This window comes from Cydia amplana, chromosome 8, assembly GCF_948474715.1.
Source record: "Cydia amplana chromosome 8, ilCydAmpl1.1, whole genome shotgun sequence".
In the NCBI taxonomy this organism is placed as follows: Eukaryota; Metazoa; Arthropoda; class Insecta; order Lepidoptera; family Tortricidae; genus Cydia; species Cydia amplana.
This window is the reverse complement of record NC_086076.1, coordinates 12799875-12821197: the sequence shown is the minus strand read 5'-3', so window position 1 is coordinate 12821197 and position 21323 is coordinate 12799875. Positions and strand designations below refer to the sequence as shown.

At 39.9% G+C, this 21323-nt stretch overlaps 2 protein-coding genes across 2 annotated transcripts in view; one reads left to right on the top strand and one right to left on the bottom strand.

Moving 5' to 3' along the window:
- The window catches only part of LOC134650325 (uncharacterized), a 30202-nt gene extending 23831 nt beyond the window's left edge, over window positions 1-6371 (top strand). Inside the window, exons 15-19 of the mRNA XM_063505285.1 lie at window positions 1408-1587; window positions 2567-2731; window positions 4425-4509; window positions 4776-4981; window positions 5376-6371. Coding sequence (XP_063361355.1) covers window positions 1408-1587; window positions 2567-2731; window positions 4425-4509; window positions 4776-4981; window positions 5376-6305 — 1566 coding nt within the window. The 3' untranslated portion in view covers window positions 6306-6371. The remainder of the gene's footprint in view (window positions 1-1407; window positions 1588-2566; window positions 2732-4424; window positions 4510-4775; window positions 4982-5375) is intronic.
- A 2453-nt stretch (window positions 6372-8824) lies between these two features.
- On the bottom strand, window positions 8825-20408 carry LOC134650343 (dihydrolipoyl dehydrogenase). The gene is made up of 12 exons (XM_063505304.1): window positions 20262-20408; window positions 19803-19925; window positions 19137-19373; window positions 18529-18669; window positions 17438-17603; window positions 15989-16146; window positions 15287-15423; window positions 13805-13892; window positions 13541-13642; window positions 12195-12332; window positions 10122-10211; window positions 8825-8992 (listed from the first exon to the last, which is right to left on the bottom strand). The coding sequence occupies exons 1-12, from the start codon at window positions 20301-20303 to the stop codon at window positions 8927-8929; spliced, it is 1488 nt and encodes a 495-aa protein (XP_063361374.1). The 5' UTR covers window positions 20304-20408; the 3' UTR covers window positions 8825-8926.
- Window positions 20409-21323: the final 915 nt, after the last annotated feature.

Genomic DNA, 21323 nt, shown 5'->3' with positions numbered 1-21323 from the left:
TCTACTCGACTTTGTTACACAAAAAAGCCAGTATTTCATTTCAAGCCAGATGAAAGTCTCTGCATTAAAGATCAGATAACAAACAAGTGCGAAACAACTATTGCAGGATGCCGAAATAGTTGGACAGAATTAAATAAGTTGAATACTTATTTGTACTACTGTTGTGATAAATGCACTATACGAATCATATGCGAGGATCAAGTTACTGCAGCACAGACAGAAAAGGCCGGGGTTATCGTACTCGGCCGGAGCTGCGTCATCAAGGGCGAGGACTTCACCGTATTCTCACACAAGGATCAATGGAGTGAAATAAAAACTACATCGGACATTTATACGCCAGAAATCGCACAAATAAATCACATTATAAATATTTCACTCCCACTATCTGAATTAAACGTCACGGATAACAGAGTTGAACTCGAAGAAATTCGAACTCAAATTAAACAAATGAAGACAGAGACAGTACTACAAGGTGACATTTCATATCACGACGTGCATCAATTCTCCATCATTTACCTACTACTCTTCGCTGCGCTCATAGCAGCAGGAGCAATCATCTGGCGCCGCTTGCGTCGTCGCCGTAGCGGAAGCGCCGACATTAATTCGGAACTTCAGGAGCAGAGAATACCAACCGTCGTCGTAACTAACGTTCCACAAATTCAACATCGAATCCCGAGTCACTCGTCTGGACACGAGTCACCTATTAACATAGAAGTGAAGACACCACCCAACACTTCCAGCCTTCGTAAGACAACGAAGCAAGACAGAGGAACTTCACCGGTCTTGCATTAAAACTACGCACCAAGACATCAATGATCATACTTTGAAATTTATAAGTTTTAATGTTTATTTTGTATCAATTGCTTTTATCATTAATTTTGTATCATTTTCATCTCGCTTCTCTCGCGGGGCAGCATGTACGGTCCACATACCGCACATTGCCATCTCAGCGAAATTACTTACAATTGCGTAAAGCAATATAATACGAGTCAGTACACGTTCAGCATTAGAACCTATCACGCGTGTTCTCATTTGCACTATCATTCATAATGTCGCGCTTTTATAGTTAGTTATCAATAAAGTGTTTAATTTCGGCTATATTGTGAGTTATCATTATGTCAAGCAACCAACAGAATACAATTGGTGTATGTGACACTAGCAGCCCATACACAGGCAGTTGTGACAACTGATATTGCCTGTATCCAGTAATCATTGACAAGTAGATGTATAATAGGTGTGCTTGTCTAGTTTATTTTTAAATTGGTTCACATTTTGTGCTGAAACCACATCTTCAGGGAACTTCAATCACTTTGAACTGTTATTTCAGTGTCTGGGATATAAAACAGAGCTTAGCAGCCGCTCTACTTGAAAATCCTGCGTCAGAAAGTATGTATCTTTATCCTTCAGGTACTGCGCGTGGGTTGCGGCGCGTGTCACACCGTAGTGTTGACCCGGAACGGCGAGGTGTGGGCGATGGGCGCCGGAGTGTTCGGCCAGCTCGGCTCCGGCGCGCGCGACAAGAGCTCGCTACCCCTGCGTGTCGCGCTCGACCCTGTGGAGAACATTGCGGTTGGATACTTCCATAATGTAAGTGTATATGTGTGTATCATACTCTAGTGTTGAACTATAACGGTGTGTTCGGCCAGCTCGGCTCCGGCGCGCGCGACAAGAGCTCGCTACCCCTGCGTGTCGCGCTCGACCCTGTGGAGAACATTGCGGTTGGATACTTCCATAATGTAAGTGTATATGTGTGTATCATACTCTAGTGTTGAACTATAACGGTGTGTTCGGCCAGCTCGGCTCCGGCGCGCGCGACAAGAGCTCGCTACCCCTGCGTGTCGCGCTCGACCCTGTGGAGAACATTGCGGTTGGATACTTCCATAATGTAAGTGTATATGTGTGTATCATACTCTAGTGTTGAACTATAACGGTGTGTTCGGCCAGCTCGGCTCCGGCGCGCGAGACAATAATGTAAGTGATGTGTGTGGAACTGTGGATCATACTCTACTGTTGAACTATAACGGTGTGTTCGACCAACTTGGCACCGGCGCGCGCGACAATAGCTCACTGCTGATGCGGATCGCGCTCGACTGTCTAGAATATTGGTGTCGGATACTTCTACAATGTAACATGATAAGATAAAAGATTTATTCAAGTAGGCATATTACAATGCGCTTACGAACGTCTATAAATTAACGCCGGCTCCCAACCCTACACCTCTGCTTCGAGACGATTTAAATCCCTCCTCAATTGGAGGAGGGTATTTCAATATGGGACCGTCAACAATGTTCGAGGAAAAAAAAACTAAATCAAAAACGCATGTGAGGATGATAACTTTTAGTGTAAGTGTAAGGCCTGAGTGGACGCTCGATGCGGAGCGTTCGGCGGGGCGTGCAGCGTGGCGTCGAGCTCCCAAGGGATTTGAGCAGCACTAAGGCCGCTCCTATACGTTTGCATTTGTTTAACATGCACGCCGCCCGCCCCGCCCTACTGCACGCCCAACTCGAGCGTCCACTCAGGCCTTACACTTAGGCTAGTGGTATTCATTATGTGTAATTTGTTCCAGTTGGCACTAACCCACAAGGGGTCGGTGTGGTGCTGGGGCGCGAGCCCGCAGCAGGTGCGCGCGGCCGCCGCGCGCCGCGACCCGCCCCCGCCCCCCGCGCCCGCCGACCCGCACCTCGCCCCCGCCAGGGTCGACACCAGTCGAGTGGCGGCGCCCATCTTACAGGTATAGTTTGTAGCAAGGATGTTGCGGATGCAGATTTTTTGACATCCGCGGATGCGGATGCGGATATTTATAGCGTCACATCCGCGGATGCGGATGTCAAGATTTGGTACTTAAAAACGTCAAATATTTCATTTTTAGTAATTTTTATTTAAAAAAAACGAAACGTTTAGTATTTGAGCAAGAATATAGGTGCGTTTTATTTAATAAACAATTAAACAGTAACTTGGTCGACTTTTCGGGATCTAGACGATTTCGTTATTATATAATGACGAAATTACCTAGCCTTACGCCGCCGCTAAGACGTTTCTGTTACCGACTTGGTCGACATCCGCATCCGCATGAGCTCCGCATCGATTTTATACGGATGCGGATGCAGATGCGGATGTTGAAAATAATGCGGATGTTCCGCGGATGCGGATGCGGATGCGAATATTCGGTTTGTAGCTTTCTAGTAGACCCCGAAGGCTTATCCTATTGTATATTGTTCAGTAAAACCGCACGTGCTACTTACCTGCAAAAAAAGGTCCTAATTATTCTATTTGGCACCTGAGCGCGGGCTAGTCCAACGCTCAAAAAACCAGTGTAGGTGCGCTCTCCGATAACGCGCCTTTGTTACGCATCTCGATGTCACATTTTAGACTGGTTCTGTACCGTTCGACTCGCCGGTACTCAGTAAACGAAGTACCGATTTTTTATGCAGGTGGTTGTGGCACGTGGCACGAGCGGTTTTTCTTAACAATAGACAATAGGATTAGCCTTCGGGGTCTATTAGAAAGCTACAAACTATACACTCAATGATTTCTAACTCAAGATAGCTTACAGGCGTTACAAAATTGAAGCGCTCACCTTGTGACAAATAGGCTACATGACTAATTTTTTTTATGGTATCAATTGATCGGGTTTGTTTTTAGGATCAAATGTCTATATGGGACCCATTGCATTAAAGTAACACAAAAGTCAGAAATTGTAGTCAAAGGCCGACAGTCGCACTTCACTCGCGAAACGTCCTATATACAAAACGGCCAGGGGCCGTGACGTCATCGCCCATCCTGTAGTATGGACAAAACAAGAAAATTGCGTTTTTGTCGAAATAATCTAATTATCAGGGGTCGGACAAAAAGTGCCGATGACGTAAAAATGACGTAATGTTGCACACAGGATGATGTTTGAGTTTGTATTTAAACTTCCGTGTGACATGTAGTAACAAAGTAGTATTAATGAAGTAACAAAATAATCGTAAATAAATCCATGGAATTAATAATACAGGTGGTAGGGTGATGCAGTGAATAAAATAAATTTCTTCGTTGGTATATCTTGATTACAGCAAGAGCAGTATACGTGTTTGTCACGTACCTCCAAAAACGGAAAATTGCCACAATATTCGAGTACAGATGACATTTTAGAGCGTTTTCTTATACATTAGTAAATATACATTTTAGCTAAATATAATTGTGAAGATACAATAGCTAAACAATAACGAAGTCAATTTATTGTTCATCTGATTGACAATGTGTCAGTCAAAAACGTACTTACTCATTTCAAGTGGCGATATCGTTTAATAAAGAGGTTGATAAATGATAAGTGATAATTGTTTATGAAAATCAAAAATACTGTTTGAAATCATCCTATAAGTGGTTTGACGTCATCCGCACTTTTTGTCCGACCCCTGCTAATTATATTATTTGTTTCACAGATGTCAGCCGGTTGGCATCATTCATGCATCGTCGACAGTGCAGGCACCCTGTACTCGTGGGGTTTGAACTTCGACGGACAGTTAGGTCAGCATGTCCATAATAATTGATTCATTTTCGTTTTAGAGTGCATTCAGACCTAATGGTGCTAGCGCACCATTTACAAAAGGAACAGTAACTGCGTGTATTTCTTATGTGCAGATATCTGTTGTTCTAATTATACCTTCCGCCATACGTTTTCAGAATACATTAATTAATTAATATTTATCTCATTATCATAGCTTATGTGTAATTTTTAACAGCGAACAAATAGTTTCCATGATCACTTAAATGTTTATTTTTATTCCTTATAGGAAGTGGAGACAGAAAACAAATACTAATACCAACCGAAGTAAGGATCCGAACGGATTCGCAGCCCGTTAACGCGCAAGAGGCCAAGACCCCCACCACACCGCGCGACGACGGGCCGTCTAAGGCGCTCGTGGCGTGTGGAGGGGACTTTACCGTGTATATTGACGACGATGGCAGGATTTATGCCACGGGCAACATGCATTTGCAAGTAAGGCAAAACATCACCTCACTAGATGTAGATATTGTATACCACTTCTTTGTAACATTTAAACAATTTCATTAACACTGCTATGAATCTACGAGTTGCAATAACTGCCGTAGCGAACGTGTTAAAATCACCTTCTAACGGATGGTATTATGTCAAAGTATTAGTAAACGTAACACATATTTGCTCTGATATCGTTAGTTTGTCTTTGTCTCATTAACATTAAAGCTTTGGGTTTCCTCCGAAAGCGGTGCCGTCATATAGCGGCCGTCTCCATATAAATACTACGATATCCATATTTAGCCGTATTATTTAGTATGGAGACGGCCGCTGTATGACGGCACCGCTCTCCTAGGAAAACCGATCTTAAGACCATACCTACATTTTTTATTTACAGACTAACAACGAAAAAGAAAAAGGCACCAATCGCGTCATAATGATGAAAACGACTAAACGCGTCATCAAAATCCCCGCCAGCCGCTCAAACAACAAGTTCCTATTCCAGCACATCGACCGGATCGACATCATGTTCCCCTTCGACATCGACTCGCAGCGAAAACCTTTAGAACCTAGACTCAACCCCCTCACGACCTGCAACGATTTCAAAAAGAAATCATGGGCCGATGACATCATTCTGCTTCTAAGGGAATATATTAATGAAGACATCCTCGCCAACAACCTTAACATGGCGGCTAAACTCGCTTTCCATAACAAAAAATACTCGGATTGTTTGAAACTTCTGTTAGAGAATCTAAAATCCAGTCCGCAAAAAGACCGCCTCTACCTCACTCATACAGAATTTGAGGCCAATGAAAACAAAAGCGCATCACCAAAATATCTACGCAAAGAAGACGAACTCAAAATTGTAATTACGAATATAATGTCAAAGAGAATCAAAGACATATCTCTGACTATACTCAACGAAGATCCCTATCCTGTGATAGATTCTTCTATATACCAGAGTTTGCCGTGTTGCTGCAATGAAATGAAATATATACCAAAGAAAACCATCGCTACATCCACTAATATTATAACGGAAAGCGACTTATCAGTAAAAGCGGCAAATATAATTGACAGATGCATCAGTATTTTCCCAGTCGATACTAAACTGTGGGAGGTATGTTTCCGCCTCTCGAAGGACTTTTACTTAGAAAACAATTTGGCTGTTGCCGAGTTGGAAAGAGTGTTACGTAAATACATGGAGTCTAACGCTACGACGATGGCGGGTGCCATCATGTACTCAAATGATTGTGCTCAATACAGTCAGATTTTGTCACCCAAGTTCTACTTGAACATGTGCAGCGAAGTACTTGACACGTGGGGCTAAAGAAATGTAAGGATTTTATTTTGTGAACATTTCCTTGCGATATCTATCAGAAATTGACTAATTACATGGCGAAATTAAGTCAGTCAAGGCCTTAGAGGATATAATCAAACGGAGACGCCTTGTCTGTAATTTTCTGTACAAAACAGTCTGCCGATTTTTGCGGGGGAGGGGAACGTCAAATGTATGCGTAACGTAAAAATAGCCATATCAGATAAACGTCAGTCCATACATTGTGTATGACCGTTGGCCGCCTATTTTCGACAGAGGGGAAAGCTTGTTAATGGCTACTCCGTTTAGTTGTATCCTCCAAGGTCAAGGCATATCAAAGCGATAACGAGCGATATAAGTTTCGATGGATTGGAAGCGTTAGAGATTTTTACATTTTTGTGGTATTCAATTACCTTAAATTAAAATTGAAAGATTATAGTTTAAATCGACTTATACTTCAATAAGTTTATAATAAATAAATATTTTGCTTATTAGCTTATTTATGAGAGCTTATATTTTTAGTAAATCAAATCTGTCCAACTAATGTGATAATTTAACTTCGTTTCTTTTTTAGAGCTGATTGTTGTGAATGTGATCTTCGACTTGTCAATTTGTGTTTGTTGTTTGATTAGTTGTGATAGAAGTGTTAATGTGTGATTCGTGTTCATGTTAGCTTGTTGTTAGAAAATATACATGAGTAGGTAATATTATACTAATAATTGAAGGGATGTTTACAAAAACAACGTAACTGCTTAGAGCGGTTGACACTTTTTTAAGAACATTGTTAATCGTTTCAGGTGTCAACCAGTGTAGTCAGTTATGTTGTTTTTGTAAACATCCCTTCAATTGTCGTGTCGTCCCTTCAATTTCAACCATATTAACTGTTACCCACCTAAACCTATTTTCGTTGTATTTTCTTCTAGTCAATTTACTGTTTTACCTGTCAAGGATGCGTAGGATATTGTTTTATGTTTGTATTTAACGCTTTTTAAGCAAGATTTTTACATAGTTACATAACATTTTGTGGCCATTTTAATTTCTGTGATGCCATTGCTAAGATTGTCTATACCTAACAATTTTAGTTATTTTAATCTGGTAATTTTGAAATTTTTGAACAAACTAATTGTCTTTCTTACTCATTGTTTTTATATCCATAATTTAAGTTTTAGCTTAAGAATTAGTCTCGTTGATATTATAGAAAACGTGTTCTATTGGTTTTACAATTATTTTATTCATTCATGCAGAACTCTGCAACTTACATTATTTTACTTGATTATTTACTGACTTCTAATCAATGTTACTGTAATACAATAAAATATTATAATCAATACATATGAATAAATAAAATACCATATCAACCCATAGATTTTTTTAATAATTTCTTTCTTATTTATGCCTATATTTAGGCATAATGCGTAATATGACATTAATTAATAAAGTGCATCGCATAATGCACTTTATGAATGTCCAAATTCGTGAATCGATGGTAGTATTGGTAGTATCGATTCACGAATTAGGAAAAACCTCGGTACCAGATACCAGTCAAGACAACCTCAGTAAGGTTTTATTTTCGATCCAGTGTAGTTATATCAATAGTTTTTAAATTTTTGCTTCTGCAAGATATTAACATTACTACAGTAAATAAATAAAGTAAAATCCGAAAAAAATTATATGCTTTGTCTAAACTGTGTTCTCTAGTCCCCTGGTCGTGATAAAATGATTGGAATTAAGAAATGATTACAAAATACACTTTTTAACGTTTTGTATTTCTGTAAACTATTTACAAAAGAAAATAAATACACCAATTGATCAAACATTTACTCGCAGTAAATGCATGGTTAACTGATCTTAATCGGAATGGACTCACAAACCAAGTTTGTAAAATAAATAGGTTAAAAAAAATAACAAGATTTAAATTCACGTCAGCTTAGCAACAAAAATAATATAAGTATACATACAAAATCTCTTATGGAGTTTTATAGTGACGTAGAGGATGGAAAGTGGCAGCGTTTAGAAATTATATTTAATACCTTTCATATCAGATTCACACAAGATTCGTAGGGACATGCATCATTTATGGCCAAAGAGAATTTGAATTTACATTTGCACTCTATTCTCTTTGATATGACTAAATCCCGAGATGCAAGTTGTTTCGAATGATAAAATCCATAACTTGCTTATTTCTAATATTTGGTGATCAGATTTTTTGTAGCGAAAACGCAGATTGACTTGAATGTTGTAACGCTTAGTAAAAAAAAATTGCTTGTTGATTTTAACGTTGTCACCATCAAAAATATCTATACCACAGTAGAATGCTTAAAAATATCAGAACATTAACGCCTTGACAACTGTGTACTGTTCTGATATTTATGGGCACTGCTTGCTTCGGTATATCTGATGGCGACGCAACCTTTCGTCATTAGGAATAGATAAAATTAAACTTTATGTCAATGATATTGTATCATCATATTCATCATGTAACTTCTTACTGTTAATACATTGATTGTACTGTCTTGACTGTTTCACCATAAATAAATTGATCACCGCAGAGTCGTCACGTGGTAGTTACAGCGGGGTCACATTCTTCGATGACCCACAGCCACTTGTCTCCGATCTTACTATACGCTCTATATTTAGAAGTTGATTGGTTTGCCGCAGTACGCCGCAAGGTTCGCTTCACGCAGCGCCTCTGCGCAGGTCTGAAAATATAGGGTTTCATTAGCAAAATCTTATACCTTTAAACGAGCAATTCTTGTTTATTTATTTATTTATTTATTTATATCTATTTCGGCGATCTCAGAAACGGCTCCAACGATTTCGATGAAATTTGGTATATGGGGGTTTTCGGGGGCGAAAAATCGATCTAGCTTGGTCTTATCTCTGGGAAAACGCTGGTTTTTGAGTTTTTATATGTTGTCTCCCAGATATTATTCAATAAATAGTACCTAAGTGTAAGGCACAGAATAAATAATTTGTATTAGGTACAGAAGGTACACTCTGCACTCTCTAACAAAGCGCGTCTATTACGACAGATATGACCGCTAGGTGGCGCAAGCGCAAGCAGGCGCATTTTTGTAGCGGTGCGCGGCAACTGCTATGGCTAGACTTAGTACCTGTAGCGACGCGACGAAATCGCGGAGTGAGCCACGCCTGGTGTAAATTATATGCACTGACAATCCAACCTCTAGACTGAGCTTAAGATCGGTTTTCCTAGGATAGCGGTGCCGTCATATAGCGGCCGTCTCCATACTAAATAATACGGCTAAATATGGATGTCGTAGTATTTGTATGGAGACGGCCGCTATATGACGGCACCGCTTTCGGAGGAAACCAAAGCTTTAGGCCAATTCTTTCATGAAAGCGATGCTGCCAAAAATACGGGGGTGCGGGGGGACGAGGTGAGCGAATCCCGTGCCGTGATTGGTCCGTTCAAAGACACGGACCAATCACGGCACGGGATTGACTCGAAGATGGAGTAACGCTACCGTATGTGTGGCAGAGGGGGTAGCGCGACTATGCTATGTCTAGAGGTTGGATTGTCTGTGATTATATGTAATAACTACTAATAAGTGAACTTGTGATATTGTAAACTTCCTATTTTGCTACACCCTTTTCAGCATCCATGTATTATGTAAAATACCTGGTATGCAAACAAAGATTTCTATCTGTCTCTGAAAATTGGAGTCTTACGTCTAAAGGTGTATCCACACCGCTGTCAGTACAGGGGATATAAACATTTGGTCCACCATTTTGTAAACGCATTCATGTGTATTTCCTCGTTAGGTCGGCTCTTTAGAAAGCTGTATAATGGTGTGGTAAAGTACTTACAGGATGCGCGTGGCAGACGCGCGCGACGTCCTCAGCGGCCGCGCCGTACTCCTGCGCTAGCACCGCCTCGTTGATCAACTCGCCGCCACCCTGGATACATATCGTTTTAATTATAGATTTGAACACAAGATATAGGAAGGAATTTTGTAAAAGAAACTGAAGGGTGCTTTGGAGTTTAATTAATAATATTGGCCAGCTTTAGGTATACAAGTGTAAAGAAAGTTTTAGGTCTCTTCTTCCTCGCGTTGTCCCGGCATTTTGCCACGGCTCATGGGAGCCTGGGGTCCGCTTGGCAACTAATCCCAGTAATTGGCGTGGGCACTAGTTTTTACGAAAGCGACTGCCATCTGACCTTCCAACCCAGAGGGTAAACTAGGCCCGTTTAGGGATTAGTCCGGTTTCCTCACGATGTTTTCCTTCACCGAAAAGCGACTGGTAAATATCAAATGATATTTCGTACATAAGTTCCGAAAAACTCATTGGTACGAGCCGGGGTTCGAACCCGCGACCTCCGGATTGCAAGTCGCTAGGCCACCAGCGCACCTAAAAAAACAGTTACGCAAAGCAACCTTCAAAGGAAATGAAATCGCTGGTTCGCTGTCTTTTTACAACAAAGGGCTTTTGTGTTAAGAGCGAGGAGCAAAACTTTATTGTTGAGTAATTGAGTATGTAGTACGTGTGACATGGCAGTACGAAATTGCTACATTATAAGTAGTTAGACCATTTCTTCCTGATTGGCGCGTCTAGCTCTACCTCCCAACCTCACCAATCAGATTGCACAGTGTCGATTAGCCGAAAAAAATCTTTGCCGCCCAGGAAAGAAAGCGAACGAAATAGTAAATTTTATATTAGGTATTAGTAATTTGTTTATCCGATCGCTCTCTAAACTTGTGTCACATATATTGTAACTAGCCCTAGCACAGACCCCGGTCTTTTTGGGCTGTTACTGCACACTATGTCTTTAAACGCTGGCTTCAATTCAAATGTATAATTAGATATAGTGAAAAGTTTTCTGTACATATTTAATGAATGAATAAATAATAAAATATAGTGCGTCAAGCAAATCTTGTCAGTAGCAATGTACTGCAAATTAAAGTAGGGTAACACCATGTAACACTCAAAGAGCAGAATTGCGCTAAGAAAAGCAGCAATGTACATCGAACCAAAACGTGTTTATCTTTCCGCCCTTCATACGTCAGTTCGAGTGAATTATCATAACCTCAAATTTTAGTAATGTTTACCGTCAACGAGCATGATTGTACATTGTAGGCACATTAGCTTTGCTTGAGGTCATGCATAATCTTGGTATTTAATGGTGACAGTAGAAATTTCTCTTGAAATAGAAACGAATCAGAATATAAACAATAAGATGATGGCTGTCATTCACGATCCACATTCCACAGATAACACACAGAAGACACACGATTTTGGAATTATTCGAACAGTGTTGCTAACCCGCGATTTTTAAAATTTGCCGCCTTTTACTACTGACAAGATTTGGTTGATCCAGTATAATAAATTGCTCGACTTCGCTTGACACGTGTACGTGTCGTTGGACATTCAAGTCCCCTAGTGTATGCCTGGCTTAAGAGCCAACAGGAGTGGTCATTTCTCCATACAAACGTACTCGACTGTTTCTCCGTGGGTTTTGAAGCTAGAGCAATGCTTTTTCAACACAGATTAATATTGTCAATATCTGTGTCGGACCGTTTTGCTTTTTTTGATATTTTTGTTTTTTAAGGCGCTAGAGCCCTTCAAAAATGGCCAAAATGGCCTAATTGACTATGCCGCAATGAGAGGCGTGCTATTCAAAACTGACATCAATTAGTCAAAAAAGCAAAACGGTCCGACACAGATAATGTCATAATCATTTAGATTTCCAAATTTGGTTACGATTGGTTAAGTTTTGGAGGAGGAAACAGTCGAGTACGAAACCTCTATTTTTGATATTTTTAAGCAGGATTTTTCGCCTTGTCCTTATCGCACTAGTTTTAGGAGCCGCTTCCGTTAGCGAGACGGGTATATTTACATACAATATTTTAATCTTAGCTCCTGTTGGCTCTTAATACTCACGGGGCCAATGATGTGCGTGCCAAGTATGACGTCGGTGGCCTTGTCGGAGAGGACCTTGACGAACCCGTCGGGCTCGCCGTTGGTCTTCGCTCGCGAGTTCGCCAGGAACGGGAATTTGCCTACTTTGTACGCCTTGCCCTGGAAAAAGATGTTGGTACATCTATAAGTATAGGATGTAATACTCCCATAACCCCGTGATTTATATTAAAGCCTGACCAGGAATGATCAAGCGCCATGTTGCGGAATTTCACTGAAACTATTTTTTTCATATACAGTGTGTAAGTCCAATACGGGCAATAAATTAAACCAGATATAAGAATTTACCCGTCTAATAATTAATTAAGAAGTTTTTTAATGTTACACTTAATATGACTCCGTAATAATTTTTATTCACATGTACCAAGCAGCAATGTACTGCAAACATTAAGAAACAGAAGATGACATGACATTACGAGATACGAGCTTTTTATTGTAACTGCTAACAAACGTTGACAGTTACTTTAAAAAGCTCGTATCCCGTAACGTGTGGTGTATTACATTGCGGGCCGAATTATTTTGTATGGTTAAAATTTTCATTGCATTTCTAAGTAAAATGTATCTCAATATACTTTTTAGGTCCTATGCTAACCACCGTTTAAATATTCGCCCGTATTGGATTTACACACTGTATACTGAACTGTCATCTATACGTGAGAATAACAGCGCACTCTTGACAATGATCATATATTACTAGTCAGGCCTTAGGTATGTATTAAAAGATTTTACCAACGTATTTTAGTGGAAAAAGAACCATTTTCAAGGACTGAGTGAGGAGGCTAGAAATACGTGAATGAATTCGTGAAATTATATTATATACCCAACTAATATTAACATGACTTGCTATAGTCATAGAGAAAAAAATACATAGAGTGCTCACTCCATACATCAGTTTTAGTGCCAAAAAGACTATTAGCATCTAGCATCGAGTAGCGGAACTATCAGTACTGCTACTTGACAATAGATGTAGCACCGACCGGAAAGTCTTATGCTGTTGAGATAAGACTTTCCGGTCGGTGCTACATCTATTGTCAAGTAGCAGTACTGATAGTTCCGCTACTCGATGCTAGATGTAGACACTGAAATTAATAGTCTGAACTGATGTATGGAGTGAGCACTCTTGTCTTACTATATTTCTCTATGCTATAGTGTAAGCTCGATTCCCTTTGTGTAATGCCCAACCATTAGAGCTTTGAGGCGGCAAACAAGATGTGTCTAATTGTGTATGAATAGCCATACACTCAAAATAATACCTAGCTTTAAATTTTCCCAAGTTTTTTTTTAAACTAACCTATATGTAGTAAACTAACCTCTTTCTTAAGGTCCTCCTCAGACTTGCCGACCCAGCCGACCTCGGGCGTGGTGTAGATCACCGACGGGATCGCATCGTAGTTAAAGTGTACCGGCATACCCTGAAATCAAACCACATAGACATGAGGTTCCATCAAAATATAAGAAACAAAAGTAAAGCAAAGTTTGTGTAATGAAAACGTGCGTTAATTTGTAATTATTGCGAAATTTATACTAAATGAAGCTTATAAAGTTTATGTAAAATGGATGCAATAATGTATTACCTTAATGCCTTCCACACAAACGATGCCTTCGTCTTCTGCCTTGTGCGCCAACATGGGACCGTGGATGCAATCGCCAATCGCGTAGATTCTGTAATATTTACATTATTATTACTTATTACTCGTGCGTTTCATTATTACCTCAACTCAAAAGTGACAAAGTTACAATTACACGATTTAAGGGACAAAAGTTTAGCAAGATTTAAGGTTTAAGGAAAGAAGAACAGAGGTGTTGTTGTACCATTGATTTACATTTTTATAAGTTTACATTGTTGTTCAATTCGCAAATTACGAACAATAAGTGACCTTATGATTAGGTTCACCTTGTACAACCCGTGTTCGTGGGTGTAGGAAATTTCGACCTTATGTCTTTTTGATCTGGAACTTCTCATTGACGGGCCGCGGTCGCCAAGGGCGATACCAACCGTCGAGACTCAGGTTGTAGGATTTTCGACCTTATATTCTACATAGTAAAGAGAAAAGTAACATACCCGGGCACTTTGGTCTGGAACTTCTCGTTGACGGGCACTCGGCCGCGGTCGTCGAGCGCGATGCCCACCTTGTCGAGCTCCATGTCGCGGGTGTACGATTTCCGACCTTAAGTTCTACAACATAGAGATGAAAGTGGCATACCCGGGCACTTTGGTCTGGAACTTCTCGTTGACGGGCACTCGGCCGCGGTTGTCGAGCGCGATGCCCACCTTGTCGAGCTCCATGTCGCGGGTGTACGATTTCCGACCTTAAGTTCTACAACATAGAGATGAAAGTGGCATACCCGGGCACTTTGGTCTGGAACTTCTCGTTGACGGGCACTCGGCCGCGGTCGTCGAGCGCGATGTTCACCTTGTCGAGCTTCATGTCGCGGGTGTACGATTTCCGACCTTAAGTTCTACACCATAGAGATGAAAGTGGCATACCCGGGCACTTTGGTCTGGAACTTCTCGTTGACGGGCACTCGGCCGCGGTCGTCGAGCGCGATGCCCACCTTGTCGAGCTCCATGGCGCGGGTGTAGGATTTCCGACCTTAAGTTCTACGACATAGAGATGAAAGTGGCATACCCGGGCACTTTGGTCTGGAACTTCTCGTTGACGGGCACTCGGCCGCGGTCGTCGAGCGCGATGCCCACCTTGTCGAGCTCCATGTCGCGGGTGTACGATTTCCGACCTTAAGTTCTACGACATAGAGATGAAAGTGGCATACCCGGGCACTTTGGTCTGGAACTTCTCGTTGACGGGCACTCGGCCGCGGTCGTCGAGCGCGATGCCCACCTTGTCGAGCCCCAGGTCGCGGGTGTACGATTTCCGACCTTAAGTTCTACAACATAGAGATGAAAGTGGCATACCCGGGCACTTTGGTCTGGAACTTCTCGTTGACGGGCACTCGGCCGCGGTCGTCGAGCGCGATGCCGACCTTGTCGAGCCCCAGGTCGCGGGTGTACGATTTCCGACCTTAAGTTCTACAACATAGAGATGAAAGTGGCATACCCGGGCACTTTGGTCTGGAACTTCTCGTTGACGGGCACTCGGCCGCGGTCGTCGAGCGCGATGCCCACCTTGTCGAGCCCCAGGTCGCGGGTGTAAGGCCGGCGGCCGATCGAGATCAGCACTACGTCGCAATCCAACTGAAATCATATTCCGAATTGTTTTTATTTTTTACTACACTAATTTTCGTTATACAAAGGTACAATAGAATGAAACAGAATATGAGCTGATCCCAAAAACTACAATTGTTTTATTACACTACAGTTTTATTTCTGGATAATAACAAACCACTAGTTTACTTTTTAAATCTCCGAGTCCCAGCCACACACATGTCAAAATCCCAGGGTTTTTGTTTAAATGTCTTTTTTATGAAATAACGTGTGCCTCATCCGTGGGATAACTTTTCTGCCATTGCGATGGCGTCAGCCACATTTTATAAATGATGGTTCTAATCCAGCCTTGCGTACTGGAGGCCTTAGTCACTTTTTCTTTCATTTATGACATCTTTTTCAGTTTACAGTTAGACGCTATGATGAGAACAAAAGCTTTTTAAGCTTAGAATAAATTTAATAGTGGAAAAATTACTATCTTGGGGGAGACTTGAACTCACGGCCTGTGGATCCAGAGGCCGTGAATAGCATCTTTCGCAGACGTTTTTACTTGTTAAAAATTAAAAAAAAGCTTTTTAGTTAAAAAAAACCATACCGTCTCCTTGTTGCCGCCCTTGGCCGCCTCCACATCGACCTTGACAGTTTCACCCTCTTTCTTGATGCCCAGGACCTTTGTGCCGAGCTTGAAGTTCATGCCCTGCTTGGACAGGATCTTCTGGAGCGTGTTCGCTACTTCCAGGTCGATGCCGACACCTGGAAATTTGCAGCGAGACTTAGAAAACCACAGTGAATAGGACACCTGACATAAAATATCTGAAAGGAATTAACTATTAATCAAGGGTGAACAGGCACCTTCTGGGCAGACTCGCTCCATCGTAGGCCACGTCTTCGCCTCGGCTAGTCTGTGGCCATGAGTAAGCCCATTTTTAATAAAAAAAAAACTATAGGTATATTTAATCTCTTTAAATTGACACATTTTTTTTCATTCATAAATAACTAAACATATTATTTTGTTAATAAGGCTATTTTCTGAGATTATTTCAGGGTTGGATTAAGATTAAGTAAAAGAGTTCCATTTATCCTATCATCGCAGAGGAGACATTTTGATGACTTTTATACAATTCGACATCAGAGTTGAGACCACGCAAACAAATATCATGTAAACTTGTACTTTTCTTTTTTTAATACCGATAGCAAGTTCAATAGCCAACTGAAATTATGTACTATTTAGCATAAATAAAATAGAATTCCCCCCAATGGTGCCGAGGGTCTCATTAACAATAACTTTAGCGCTGAATCTCTGGTTGACAGAGCTAAGCTCCAACCGATGCCACCAGCGCCAATAGCAAGAGTCTTCTTAGAAATCGATTTTTAGTTGAATTGTAATTGTAATTAGCCTTTATTATTGAAGCTGGTACATAACATATATTAATTTGATTTATCAACTTTAACTTCAACTCGTCCTTTGACGTAGGCCTCCTCCATAGCTTTCCATTTGTTTCTTTCTTTTGCTGTTTGCATCCATTTACCTCCTATTCTTGTTAAATCATTCGACCATCTAAACTTTTGTGGGCCACTCTTTCTTTTATTATATCTAGGGCACCACTCTACAAGGTCTCTTGTCCACTTATCCAAGGTTTCTCTCATCATATGGCCTGTCCAGCGCCATTTTTGTTCTTTTATTATTTTAGTTATTGTTTTTGTTTTTGATTTTGCTTTGATTATGGACAATTTGACTCTGTCTCTAAGTTTTATGTTAAGTATGCTTCTTTCCATATGGTTCTGACATACATTAAGTTTTTGGCGCTGCTTTTTTGTAAGTCCCCAAGTTTGGCAACCGTAAGTTAGTACTGGTATTATACAACTATTGAAGACTTTAAATTTCTGCCTTGTTGGTATTTCTTTTGCCTTAAAAACTTCTTTCAGAGACCAAAACTTTCTCCATGCATTTGTGGTTCTTTTCTCGATTTCCTTACCTGTTTGGTCTTCAGGTGATATTATCTGCTATTTAGTTGAATTAGTTGATTAATTAAAAAGAACTTACCGCCAATAGTGCCAAGGAACTCAATAGCCGTGACCTCAGCCCCGAGCCTCTGGTAGACGGAGCCGAGCTCTAGACCAATGACGCCGGCGCCGATGACGAGCATCTTCTTAGGGATTTGAGGCAGGGATAGGGCGCCGGTTGAATCCACAATATTTTTCTGGTCAACCTGAAGACAGAAATTTCATTTTCATTTATGTCATATAATAACAGGTGTTACAGTCGCATGTTTTAATTTATGACCCATTTTTGTACCGTGTCACAGTGACAATAGCATGAGGTCTCTAGTGACTTTCACGGTAACAAGGTACAAAAATGGGTCATAAATTAAAACAAGCGACAGTACATAAAATTGAGTGTACAAAGTTACTGTGCAAATATGGTAGCATTTTTTTAAAATTAGGCTAAAGAGTTTATACAAAAGAAATTAATTCTTACTATAAGTAGGTACTTTAAAAATACTCTGCATTATGATAATAACAAAACAGGTAGGATGATCGAGAGGCTGATATGAAGCATCTACCCTGTTTCTTATATTTCTGCTATAAACTAAGTTAAAGTATGTTGTTGATTTCGGAATCAAGTATTTTGTGGCAATCATAAAATAATTGTTTGTCATAGAGATATAGAGTTGGTATTTATTTTAAACAAGACAAAGTATGCATTGTTAGTGAAGTAAACAAAGTGTAGTTAAGCATAATAAAAAAGATTTGTGTTTACTTTAGTAGACACAACATCACAAAACAGCAGTTGTGTACAAAACAGCACAGGTCTAAAATTTGTAAGAATTGTTTAGGTTACAAAATTAATTGAATTATTTTTTTTGCAGAAAATGCTATTGGTTCATACCTGTTTGGTCTATAGTCTATCTATAGTATAGTGTCATCCATAGAGTATAAACGGATTCTGTGGCTGTCTATACTATGAATCTATGACCATTAAATTTGAATACAGAAAGACGAAACGCGACAGACAACTACTCAGTAATCAGTGTGTTTATTGCTTACTAATTACTAAGCAGTTGTCTGTCGCTTAAGTGCTCTTTTATCATCTTAAAGTTCAAGCAGAGAACAATGTGAATCTTCAACACTTACTGCAACTCCGGGGAAGGGTGTGACTTCAGAGCCAGTGGCAATCAAAATGTTCTTAGTGTTGACTGTCTCTATTCCACTTGCACCTTTCACTTCTACCTTGTTGGGGGCCACAATGGAGCCGACACCCTTTACCAGCTTGACCTGTTGAATAATTTACATGAATTAGTGTTAATTAATAATTAATACATGCGAATAGTTTACAAGAACTAGCACATGACACAGCAGCTCCACAAAATGATCATCTTGTTTGAGTGGGTTGCAATAATTTTGGTCCGTGAAACTTGTGTCACAACCAAATCCTAACCGGCTAGCATGAGTTGCGTTCTCGTGCGCGAGTCCATACTTGAAGTCACACTAGATGTATGGAGTCACGCGCATTTATTTTTGCTAAACATTTAATATTGGCTGATATGGAAATAAATTTTTTGTGCTAGTAGCAACTGTAAAATACATCATCAGCTTATGAATTGCTGTGAGTTATTCTGCACATGCTGCACATTCCCACTGCCTACTGAATGTATAATCATAAAATATCCAGTCCAGTTGATTTTAAATCTAAGTAATCAAAAACATTGAAGCCATGAAATTTCCATGTTGTTTTAACTAACCTTATTCTTCTGAAAAAGCATGGCAATTCCTCCAGTAAGAGCTTTTACAGATGCTTCTTTGTACTCCATCAGAGTTTTGAAGTTTATTTGTACTGATCCAACTTCAATGCCTCTGCGCTTGAAGTCGTGCTGCGCTTGGTGGTACAAGTGTGTGTTGTGCAGCAGAGCCTTAGAGGGAATACATCCTACATTTAGGCAGGTACCACCAAGAGTAGGATCTTTCTCCACAGACACTACCTGAAATAAATAAAACAAACTCACTAACAATCACACTGACAATATAATTAACTTATTGAGTAAGAACCTAATTTAGAGGTTTTGGATGCTAATCCTACACTAGTAGGTAGTTTTTTTAAGGTGGTGTGTAATCTAATCTTAATTAAGGTGGGCAGGTTCTCCTGCGAGCCAATCTGAAATCAAATCTAGCTTGCTTGGGGTTCCTTTTAAAACTCTTTGATGCTTGAACATCTGGCGGCATCACACCGCTTGCCCTAAGGCCGCCTCTAACTTTATACAAAAAAAAAGCAGTAAAGTTAATAAATACAGGATAAGGGCTTGCCAACTAATTGTGGCGTAATGAAGAGAAAAATATTCGTAAAGTAGGTACATTCATAAAAAACAATGTGTTTTATGGTTGTCCTGTTAGTAGGTCTAAGGATTTTTTACCTTCATACCAAGCTGTGCAGCCTTAATCGCCGCGACATAACCGCCAGGGCCGGCGCCGATAACCACGAGATCTGCATCATGGCTTGTTGCGTACGACCTCACTCCAATTCGGACACTCACTGGCTGCAATTGTTTTGTTTTTAATACAATATTGGTAATCAGAAAAAATACAATTTATAGAGTAAGAGGTAAAGAGAATGCCCAATACGCTACGTATTGCAGTGCAGTGCGCCGATTTAGATTAATCGGTCATGTGCTTGAAGGTCAATGTAAACAAATCAACGATATACCATACACTGTTGTCACACTGCCGAATGTTTTAATTCACTTATATTCGAAAACATTATCCCAACTCATTTCTTGTTTCAGTAATCCCATTCTAACCTCTACGTGATCATTGCATAACAAGTCATTTTTGTTGTGTGAAGATATGCACCTAAGTAAGATAGCACAGCTTACCCTTATTGAAGTAGAAGCTAGTTTAAGAAATTTGTAGCCCATTTTGAATTTTTTTTTAATGGAAAGATGTTGCAGAAGTGCTGAAAAATATACTCAAGAGCCCTGGCCCTGGCCCTGACGATGGCGACGATCAAGCAAAAGTCATGTAAATGTCATGAAATGTCACTTATGTCACCTGTGATTTTTTTTTATGTGATGATATGTGTGTTGCTATTGGAAATAATAATAAAAATTCTGTCGAATGCTGAAAGTAATGCAAGTAATGAAAAAAGATATTACTAACTTACACACAATAAATAAATAAATAATTATAAATAAAAAATATATTTATTATTTAATTAACTGAATAAACATTTCAATTGTTAGTAGAACTATTCTATTACCGTAAACAAGTTGAAGGGTATTTATTTAAGATGTAAAACATATAATAAAAAATATGAAAACTTGTAGAATATTGGAGTCTTCCTGTTTCCATTCATTTTGTTTCCAAATCCATGCTTTAAAAAATGTAGCTTTGACAATATTTATTTTTTAAATCTAGCAACATGAGATTGCGCGCGCTCCATGGGGGCGGAAGTTTTGTTTATCAATCAGACGCGGAATGGATTTGTAGACGGGGAGTCGCTGATCTGTGTGCGCATCGTGTGACAAAAATCGCCGTGTTTTTATATAACACAAAAAAATAGCCGGTCGCTCTCACGTGTTTATATCCAAAATATTGTGGTAGATCGCGATTAATCAACTGACGTGTACGCCACTTCGATTATTCTGGTGAGTTACTGTTTATAATTATTTTACCTAGAGGCTAGAGGTAATTGACAGATGTGTCTCTGAAAAAAATGTATGTTTATGTATTTTGGACCAATGCAGGCGCGATAAATGTTTTAACCTCACTTAGCAATAAGATCCTCAATCCTTAAATTCATATACCGGTACAATGCTTCTATAGTGATTCTTGGTTTTGGTGATTCTCACTCAGTTTGATTTTGTCTTCATTTTCAATTTGTATTCATTTCCTTCGTTGAAAATAAATCACGATTAAAAATGATAACAACAATAGGT